The sequence below is a fragment of the Lytechinus variegatus genome, chromosome 17 (assembly GCF_018143015.1).
Source record: "Lytechinus variegatus isolate NC3 chromosome 17, Lvar_3.0, whole genome shotgun sequence".
NCBI classification, from domain to species: domain Eukaryota; kingdom Metazoa; phylum Echinodermata; class Echinoidea; order Temnopleuroida; family Toxopneustidae; genus Lytechinus; species Lytechinus variegatus.
This window is the reverse complement of record NC_054756.1, coordinates 21,689,536-21,700,592: the sequence shown is the minus strand read 5'-3', so window position 1 is coordinate 21,700,592 and position 11,057 is coordinate 21,689,536. Positions and strand designations below refer to the sequence as shown.

At 36.3% G+C, this 11,057-nt stretch overlaps 1 protein-coding gene across 1 annotated transcript; it reads left to right on the top strand.

Annotated features, from left to right (window-relative positions):
• The first annotated feature begins 5,111 nt into the window (after positions 1 to 5,111).
• Positions 5,112 to 11,057, top strand: LOC121431026. The gene is made up of 4 exons (XM_041628489.1): positions 5,112 to 5,505; positions 6,341 to 6,607; positions 8,453 to 8,476; positions 10,122 to 11,057. The coding sequence occupies exons 1-4, from the start codon at positions 5,358 to 5,360 to the stop codon at positions 10,652 to 10,654; spliced, it is 972 nt and encodes a 323-aa protein (XP_041484423.1). The 5' UTR covers positions 5,112 to 5,357; the 3' UTR covers positions 10,655 to 11,057.

Here is an 11,057-nt window from a genome sequence, read left to right as displayed (position 1 = left end):
TAGCATTTATTGTTTATGTTTCAATTGATGTTTCAATGTACATATGTTTTGGATGTTTCAAAGGCAAGCTTTGAAAATGTTTGATACCCCCCCCCCCCCATAGTATAAAATCAGGTGGATGCCATATTTTGTTCAAGTGTTAAAAATATTTCGTACTGCTAAGCATCTTCATACAGGTGTCGTAAATAGTTAATACTGTGCTTTAGCATGGATGAATATAGGTATACAAATGCACAGGAAGTCCCTTGTTATTAAAAATGTGTTGCTTTATGTACTCATCTGTCATTGAAATTCTTTGAATTACTTAATAGAAATTTCACAGTTAGTCCTAGTAACGGTAGGGTATATTAGGAGGTTAGTTTTAGTAATTCGAGGAGAACCACCTAAGCCAGAATAGACTACAGATGTTCGTGTAGGCAGTTTTAAGTTATAACTGAGGGACTACTTGGTGACGAGATAACGACCCCAGCTGCCGCCGGTTCTCCACCGACATGATTGGTCAAAATTCATGTCATCATTGGGGGCTTTATCTCGTCCACTAATTCGTTGAAGCCACATCTCTCTTATTTGGGGGCTACTCATCGAGGGGTAACACAGTCTGCGGAGGCCGAGGCCGAGTGGAGAAGAGACAACGCCAGGAACTGGACCGACCACCAGGGCCAAGTGGGGCGTGTCAGACCAGATAGGATGATGGGGGCTCACATCAACGATTACCGTTTAAGTTAAGTTATATTTTGTTATCCATAACCCACATCATGTATATTTCATGTACAGTCATTGTCAAAGAAACCAAAAGAAATATTGAAAAGGTTTTGATTAAATCTTTCATAACTGTAATCCTCAGTTTTTACGTATTCCTTATTTGGTGTCAAGCAGCAGTAGATAAATAATTTAAAAAGTCACTTCCCACGTGACAATAACGAATTGTGATTAGTAGCTCTGTGTTTGTAATTTGTATACCAAGGCTAGGCTAAGCCTATCTACCCCCCTCCCCCACCCCCTCTCTCTCTTACACCCCTTGTCATAGGAAGATAAGAATGTATAGTATGCCTGTATGTTAATTCTAATTTTTTTTATTGTTATCTCATTTAACTCATGTAAATCTGGCATTAATATTGTGGGCAGTTCTTGCATACAGATATGCACAGTATGCATATCTACACTTTTGCATTATAGGATTTTATGCCCTACATTTCATCCATAGTTGAACTATATATATAGTAGACTTGTTAAGAGGTTGAACGCTGCATTTTTGGTACAAATGTCCCACTTGGCACAAATGTTCCTTGAGTCAAAAGAAAAAGATTCATTCAAAAGAGACACGTTGTATATATGCAAATAAGCAAGTAATTTGCATAAATTTGCATATTATGTCGATATTGTGAAAATAAGTATTTAAGAATATATATTTAACCATAACTGCCCTAACATTGAAAATAAAGACTTAGGGTAAGAAAGGGAAGACAATTGTCATAAAATGATTGGGATATCCTTGTTTATTATTATCTTATTTACATAAATTATGCAAATTATGATTTAAAACGGAGTATTTTTTCATGAATCCTAAACTGTTTTATAAATAACAGCAATTAATACACAATGCCAACATTCTACATGAAAGAGAATATATTAGCGAAAACATCGATATGCTTCATGACAGTATTAGTGTCTTAATTTGCTTAGAAAAAGGGCAAATATGTCAAAATGTAAGACGTGATATTGCGCTAAAACGAGACCAAAACAACCTCTATGTCACAGTCACACTTCACGAATCGGACAATAAAGCGATCAATTGTATGTTATTCGAGATAACACAATCCTAACACAATAGCTTCCATCGGCTTCTCGTATCGCTTTTGTTGGTGTGCCTGCCACATCGTAATCTATGATACATATACGGGCAAAATGCATTTCGGTATCGGTAAAACGTTATTTGTTTTATGTGTTTCTGATTTGTTTTTCTTGGAAAATTTACAGGAAACATTGCTTTGCAGGTTACTGCTTTAATGAGGCTCTGGCACATGAATCATGACGACTGTACCCTACCTCAATCCATATTTTAACTGCATTAAAATATATTTCTTTTGGAGATCCCAAAGTGGCAAAACTGCATTCCCAGAGCCTAAGCCCACGGGAGCCGTCCGAATTTACCTCATCCCCTCTCCGTATTTCGACACTAAATTAAAAAAAAATTATCGTGTTTTAAAGCCATCGGCAAGTCAAATTGCGTTTTTTGGTATAATAAAGTAACTTTTATATCTTTATTCTTATATTCACATTCATCACTATTGATATTATTATAATTATTATTAATATCATTATAATTGTTATTATTATTATTACTACTGTTATTATTATTATTGCTCTGCCGTTGGTAATAACGCTAGCACACTAAAGGCTATTCTCCCCAAAAGGAGCATGCCTATGATACCCTTTCCCCTTTTGGTTTTATGTATTCAAAAAGTTTATTGTTTTTAGAACTCTTAAAAGATTAATTTTGTTTGTATGATTGGTATCTTGGAATAGATTGAGAAGAAAATACTCTACAATTGACATGTAGATGAGCTGTGGTACATTGAAGAACAGCCACACGTAAGCTCTAAAATACTCAAACCCCTTTATTGATTCAACTCTATAAATTTAAGTATTTTTAAAGCCCAATTGGAAGAAAGATGCATTTCTACTACACACAATAAAGTCTCTTTACGTTTTCCTCTTGAAAAAAAAAAAACATAGAAGGCATTGTTTTTTATCGCATAAAATAAGTTCGTGTACATGACGGTGGCCTGTCAAAGTTGCCCAACCCTTTATTTTGTTTCGACAATATACATATTTAAGATATCGTCCAAATGAAGCCCTCGTCTGGAAAAATGCACTTATTAAAGATAGCATCTACAGGAGGTCCTGGCACTGGGAAGTGAGAGCTGAAGCACCGGCAAGATTTTCCGGGGTGGGGGTGTGCTGCGTTTATTATCCTCCATTGACAGCACCCCCCTGGAATTCCGGCAGATGTGACAAAACGAGAAAAAAAGTTACCAAAATAACCTTCATTTTGTAGTGCAATCCTTTTTGTTTATTTGCTTTTTAAATTTCTTGGGACCCAAGTTTTACATTTTACCTATTTTTCAAATTAACATCATTTTAACAAGCAAATAAAAAAGGAATGCACTACAAAATGAAGGTTATTTTAGTAACGTTTCTTTTTTTTGTCACATCTGCCGGAATTCCAGGGGGTGCTGTCTTTAAGATGGAGAATAATACACGCAGCACACCACCCCCCCCCCCCCGCAAATCTTGCGGGTGCTTCAGCCCCCACTTCCCAGTGCCAGGGCCTCCTGTAGATGCTACCTTTAATCAGATGAGGGCTTCTTTTAGACGATATTTTAAATATATATTGTCAAAACAAAATAAAGGGTTGGGCCAATTCGAAACGAAACGAACCACTTCGTCAGGAAACAAAGTCGGTTCGGCTACAATATACATACATACATATATAAGTATGTTTGTATATATTTTTTTTCTTTGGTGGGGACGTCGTGGTCTAGTGGTTATAGACTCTCGTCTTTCAATCAGAAGGACCAGGAATTCGGATCCCAGCCATGGGGTGTTTTCCTTCAGCGAGAAATTTACCCACATTGTGCTGCACTCAGCCTAGGTGAGATGCACCAGGCGCCTTAGGCAGCTGGAGCTACAACTGGGGTAATAGTGCGCCATTTATTTATTTATTTATTCATTTATTTATCTATTTATTTATTTATTTATTGGTAAACTGAGTCATGGAAATGTTTGTCAGAATTCATATATAAATAGCCAATTAGAATAATTGGCGCCTTATAAATGCTATACATAATAATACATACATACATACATAGTTTTGTGTTCACTAGTTGGATTCTAAGTTTATTGTTCGTTTTCATTAACAGACGTACTTGCTCAACTTCGAATCAAAACGACTAACCAAAGACAAAATATGCTCACAAACGTAATCAGATCTCTCGTTTTAAACCGTATTTACAATCGACGCGGAAATTACTGAGCTCCTGTTCGATGAGGAGGACGGTACGATGTATTTTTTCCATCAATTAATAATAATTAATATTTCAATCGTTATTATTGAAAAAAGGGATAAAATATACGTAAAACTATTTATCTATTTCTTTCCCATGATTTTTCTTCGGTAGAACCTGGTCGATAAAGAAGTTATTTTAATCGCTTATCTTTTCACACGATTGTCAAATATTTTGGATTTTTGTCATGTTTATGTTTCAATAGCTTTGAAGGGCACGGTTTCGATTTATTTCCACCATGATTATTAACTATTTGGAATTGTTTTTTTCTTTATTAATATTGCTTTACCTATGCAACAAAAATATGTTTAAGGCGAAGGGAAGCAGATGGAAATGGGTTTAAAAGTGACATCCCACATACAACATACATCCCTCCATGCTCTCTCTCTCTCTTTTAATATTTGTCTTCTTCTTCGTCTCCTCCTTCTTCTTCTTCATCATCTCCTTCTTCTGCTTCATTCTTCCTTTTCTTCTTCTTCTTCTTATTATTATTATCATCAATATTTTCATCATCATATATCAAAATTATTATCATTATTATTTTTATTATCATTACTCTACACAAAATAATCTCTATCTTCTTCTTTTCCCTACATACATGTAGGCATGGTCGATTGCAATTAATGCTTCTGTTGTTCTTGGAGCTTTTTTTTCTAATTCTCTGTCTTCAAAAAAAAAATCTGTACTGTCCATCCAGAAGCAATACTTTCTTTAAAAATCGCCTGTCAAAAAGAAATTGTGTTATCCAAACTCTCTACTCATATAATCAACATGTTATTTTGAATATTGGCAGTATCTATTGAAATAGGCATCCGTTAAAGCATGGATGTCGGCAAGGCTTCAATACACCCACTCAGTCCTAGCTTCAATACAATATTGCCGTCGTATAAGTAGGTGGGTGCCCTCTGTCATATTCCATTATCCTTATCCACTTTATGTCAATAGAAACCCTACTATCAAAACTAACTATTCATCGATCAAACCGCTCAATTGAAATGAATACATCTGCCACCAAACAATAAACCATGACTACGAACATAGATTACATGGCACTACTTCCTCAACTGAACTTGGATCTTAAAATACAATTTGCACAAAGACTTATTGCTAGTAGGCCTATTCTTCTGGCGCTTTTCTACGAGAATTGTATACGGCGCCTTTATATCAGTGCAATGAATTACGAAATATGTCTTCCTGCTACGACTGGTATGATCTCATCAATGCTGATAATGCGGGTACAAATGGACCATCTATTCGAACAGACACACCATCAGCACATGATACTAGACGATGAAGTATTTACGCTGGACAATCAACATATTCTTCATCTTGACTGCCTGTCTTAATTTGGTAGTCACGCCGACAGCTTTCGAACATATTGATCAGGATGTTCTTGAGATTCTCTGTGATGATTCCTTGACCATAAGGATCTCTAAAGGTAATCAGCTACGAGAATTAATCTTAGTATGTTAAACCGTTGCCTTCTGCTACAGGTAGGTCTCGTAGTAGGGATAATGACACATCTTAGGTGCAGAGGCAACCGTGTGCCCCTATACATGTATAATGTTCACGTAGTGAAAGCAAAATAGAAGAAAAATAATGAGAAGAGAAAGGTGGAGAAGGAAAGGGAGAGAGCCATTAGAAAGTAAAATATCGTCATGATTATTAGATCGTCATCCCCCTTCCCTTCGTAACTGAGTTCTTATAGAATCTATGAGGGTTACATATTTCGGGTGTCAGTGATTTCGGTAAGTAATAAGTATCACGAGTAGTGTAAGCAATAGGTGTACTATCATTACATAACCTGTTCAACGTTGGATGCCTACCCTCGACAAAAGATCCTAAATTCTAAGTAACGATTGAGCCGCTTATGTACATCCGTGAATCCGTGAAAACCAAAATGTGGCATATATGCAATATGAGACAACTCTTGACTTATTCAGGTTTTATAAACAGTGGGGCCTGGACATTATTTTTGATTTCAGGATGTTATCGACATGGTGCTGCTGCATTTTCAAATAGGCTCATATGCAAAGATCTTGTTTCAAATACATTCATTTACAAAATAGGTACACTAACCTTGATCAATAAGAGGCCATACCTATCATTCTGTTGGAGAAAAAAAAATGTTATTACCATTATGGCAAACATAATTATCATTGTCTTGAATAAATACTACGCCTAATCTAACTAGCATTAAATGCATTTTCAAATGAGGTTGAGTTACCATTTTAGTTGCGCAAAAAAATTACATTTTTGTTTTCTTTATCCAGATTCGACCTATCTCGGCTGTTACAATCGCACATGCTTTCACAATATAACACATTCGACTGTCAACGACATCGACGAATGTACAATTAGTTGCAGAAACAACAGCTACCCCTTTGCAGCAGTGTCCCGAGGACACTTATGTTATTGTGGGACGTTTACATGCCAGAGAACTGACGCAGAATGTGATGTTAAATGTGGAGTACCTTGCAGTATCAGCAATGGGGAAGTCTTCAGAACATGCGGTGGAATCGAATTTATTCAGGCATATGGTAATGTGCATGTGTTTTAGATATGACAGTCCTATGGGGCTGTCGTTTTGGGAATACGGATGCTTTTCCGACTAATAATCGGCCATCTGCGCATGCGCCGGCTCCAAAATGTCGTCGGTCTTTCAGTTTCTTCGATTGCTTTTACCGTAAATAAACGTTGTTTTATAAAAAAAAAAAAAAAGTCAAGTGATACCTTTAAACAGTGCGTTAACTCGAGTACTTCTTAGATGTTAGAACGATAAAAATGCGTTTCGGTTTAAATACAGCTTGATAACTACGTGCTCTATTTACCGATTTATCGCAAAATTCTAATTTCAATAATAATAAAGGATTTGCTGAAAATTGTCCAAACAACAACGTGAATTAGGCTTACATGATGTCTTACAATTCTCGTCGCGATGATGAGATCCGTGGCTGGGATCTCATTGGCACGATAATAATCCGCTTTTAAATAGCACTTGATAGGAACGACGTGTCTAAACGCTTTACAGATTAATATTACCCTGGTCATCGGATTCAATCAGTCATTCCCGCACATAATGTGTACATATCCTCATAGGCGGCGGAAGCGGGGGGGACGTGTCCCCCCCTAAATTTGAGGAGGGGGGGACGGTCCCCCCCCCCCTAAATTTGTGGTTGATGACATTTTTTTCTTTTTTTTTTTTTTTTTTTTTGCTTGTCAATTTATTTCCTACGCGTCCCCCCTAAAATTTTTAGGTTGAGAACCTTTTTTTTTTTTTTTTGCTTGTCAAATTTTTTTCTTGGGTTGTCCCCTCCTAAAATTTTTGGCTTCCGCCGCCAATGCATATCCTCCACTCCCTGGGGAGCATTCTACTTTCATCCACACCTGGGGAGTATTTTAATGTGAGGGTGTCGTGGTCTTGTGGTTAAGACTGTCGTCTTTCAATCTAAAGGACGTGGGTTCGATTCCAAGCCATGACGTGTTTTCCTTCAGCAAGAAATTTACCCATATTGTGCTGCACTCAATCACGGTGAGGTAAATGGGTACCGGCAGGTAGTAATTCTTGAAAAAGCTGTGCGCAACGGAATCGGTAGACTAGCTTAGACGGGATAATATCGGGGCGCCTTGACCACCTTGCATGATGGATACGTGCGCTAATCAAATCCTTCAGTATTATTTATTCTAGTGAGGAGACTACAATACTGGACAAGCTACAATGATGCCTCCCCTCCCCTTCCCCCATCAATGGAGACTGAAAGAATTAATAACGATGATGATGATGATGATTAAGATAATAATAATTGTAATAATAATGAAAATAATTATGACAACAATGATGATAATCATAAAAATCATGATGTAAATGCTCGTTAATTTAATGATACGACATCATCAGCATCATATCATCAGGTTTATTTAACTGATTGTTTTAAATTAAATTGAATTTCAAATTTAATTTAATTAATTAAAAATCAGTGTGTAACTTGTTTTAATTCCCTTTTTTCAGTCCCCCCCCCCCCCACTTCCATTAGGTTGATTTTAAGGTGCTCACTGGAGGAGGGAGCTACTCCGGGAGCTTAGTTGGTCACGGTCAGAGTGCCTAATGCCTCTGACCGTATGTGCTCCCGGGGTGGGCCTCTCCTCCCTTCTCGTATTCTCCATTTCTGCCGGGGCTAGACTCGAGAAGCGCTGCTTTTTCTAGCCCCGGTCACATTATTTACCATCGTATTTTAATTTTGTTGTATGTTTTTGTTCTCTCTATATATATATATGTATACACATGTATATACACGATGTATTTTCCTTTTCTTTCTTATGTAATTTTGTGTATTGGTTTTTAATATGAAATAAATGAAATGAAATATTTTGTATTTTTCTCACAGAATTACCTAACATGGAGAGTGAAGGTAGGTCAAAAGTATGTACACTTGATTTCGTGGTCAATCTTTTGATGAAAATTATAGATCATGATAAAGGCTAATTCTTCGATTTTTCTGGTTAGGCCCCTATTCAGATTCACCAACAGTTATGTTTGCTATTCGCATTTTGTTATTTTATTTGCTAAATAATAATAAAACAATTAAATGTGAATATTTTACAATCATCCAGCACATACGATCGACCATATACAGCGAGGACAATCCATCTTTTGGTGTGTGTGGGTGGGTGGGTGTGGTGGAACCTCTCATGAAATTTGATAAATACATTTATATCCTTATTATATGCGTGTGTTTGTGGGTGGGTGGACGTGTGTGGGTGTGTGTGTGTGAGAGGATATGTGTTTATAATTAAACATTGTATGTAATGGTGTGGGATTTTTTACGAAGCCAATTAAGAAGTTGTATTTTATTAGGTACTGAAACAAGTATTCGATTGACTACATATCAGAATATGATTATCATTTTGGTTTATACCGTTTTACTAAAGAGGTCACCGATTTCCTGACACATACGTTCAAATTACTATGACTTGACTCTTTTTAGACGTTTTCAAGATTGAAATTATAAAGCACTCCAAAATAATGCACAATATTAGCTTTGTTTGATGATTTATTATATCATATTCCCATGCACGTATTTGTTTTCATTTTTTCTTTTTATCTTATCTTCATAAGTTTCAATCAACAACAGTAAAGCTATGTACAGGAAAAAAAATATAGTCTGATAATAAATCGAATTTTCTGGCTAGTTCGAGCAAAAAGCGTTTATCATCTTTTAAAGGTGACAGTTCAACATGGCATTGAGTTAAATTTGAATTAAAACAAAAATGTGCGAAATAATATCGATGAAGGTCAGACGAAAGTCCACCAACCAATGACAGAGTTCTGAAATTTATTTGAATGGCCTTATATATAAAAATATAATATATAATAATGTTTTATTGTCCAACTTAATGGAAATTCATTTTGTTTACATGCAAACATACAAATTACAAATATACATATTATCAAGGAGAGACAAAATTAATACAAAATACTGGCATGCACGTAATACATTCGTTCTTATACATAAGACGATTAAAAGAGTATAACGAGATCATTGCTGAAATAAGAACAACAAGAAGGCATATTCGGTGTAATTATCCTTACCATCATTCTAAAACTGTTAAATAAGTAAAAGTATCGGGTCATTTTATTTTATTTATTTATTTATTACTTGAAGCATAATTCACATATAAAAAAATCCACAACTCTACATTGACCATGATGTCGATACTATTATTGTAATCATTATAGTTGCAGTTATACGAGCTACACCAAAATAATACATGTATGTATACAGCTACATTGATAAATAGTCATTTTCTAAAGTTTCATGATAAGTGAACATAACTGTGAACATCATACTAATGATGAAGGACAACGTATAGAGATGTTTCTCGCATTGGATGACACTGAGCTCAAAATTAAGCCATCAGTACTTCTTTTCTTGACGAATTTTAGTCAATTATTACTCTTTTTTATATAATTGTTTGATTTTACTTTAAAAGCAAACGTCTGCCGTCTGCTTTCATTCCTACTTTAGTATTTGTTTCCTTGTTAAATTCTGGCAGGTCTGTCTTATCTTGGCCTCTGTCTTGTCATTCCTGTTCCTGTCACCCTCCTCATTACCGTAGTTGTGGCCCTCACGATTTATTATCTTCCAAGATGTCTAGCAAGACCGCCTTCCCCGCCAACAGGCCTGCCTCCATCACCTGAAAGCTCGGACCATCGATACTCGACGTACATTGTTGATGATACTAGAAGAACTGAAGACTACACGACGCTGATAATGCAAGTAGCACCAAACCCTGGATCCGAAGGTAACGACTGTCCAACACGTGCGTTGGAAGCAGATTCCAGACATTACAGCATTCCTGACTGCATCGCCCAAGCTCAAGGCACACGCACAGTTCCAGGTTTAGGCGGTCCAACAGACGCAGTTCCCGACTCTTCTAAATATTCTTCATCAGAAGAGGACTACATTCATAAATGTGAATACCCTCTGTACCAAATCATTTCTGACGAAACGCACGCAGGTCAGCTGGAAGGCTTCGAAGATCAGGAATCGGACTGCAGCGACGACGGGTATATTGACCCAGAATAACTCATTTGGATCAGTGTGCTGTATGACAATCATTTCTCAATGACTGAAAATGTTGCTAAATCGTACGTCAGTTTAAGGGGGGGGGTCGTCTAATAAAACAAACAACATTGGAAAAGAAAATTATGCAATGATTTATGTTTTATGGAAGGGGAAGTTTACCATGACTACAAAAACTGTTTAATCAAATAAACGATTAATTTACAGTATGAATGCATCGAAAAGCTGAATTATTAATTGTTAAAGATATTAAGGTATGTCGTGATCAGGAGCACCCCATATCTCATATCCGATAGATAATAATAAATTGCGAATTTTATGGTTCGTGATGACTAAAAATGGTTTTCTTGTAGAAGCGCGGGTATGAAGTGACCTATCTGAAGATGTTAAAAATGCACAAATGAAA

What these genes read in the sequence shown, in the direction of transcription:
- LOC121431026 (XM_041628489.1), top strand. Translation starts at nt 5,358, where the DNA reads ATGAAGTATTTACGCTGGACAATCAACATATTCTTCATCTTGACTGCC. An exon ending in CGAATTTATTCAGGCATATG is followed by an intron (nt 6,608 to 8,452) that starts GTAATGTGCATG and finishes TTTTTCTCACAG; the next exon opens with AATTACCTAACATGGAGAGT. An exon ending in ACCTAACATGGAGAGTGAAG is followed by an intron (nt 8,477 to 10,121) that starts GTAGGTCAAAAG and finishes AAATTCTGGCAG; the next exon opens with GTCTGTCTTATCTTGGCCTC.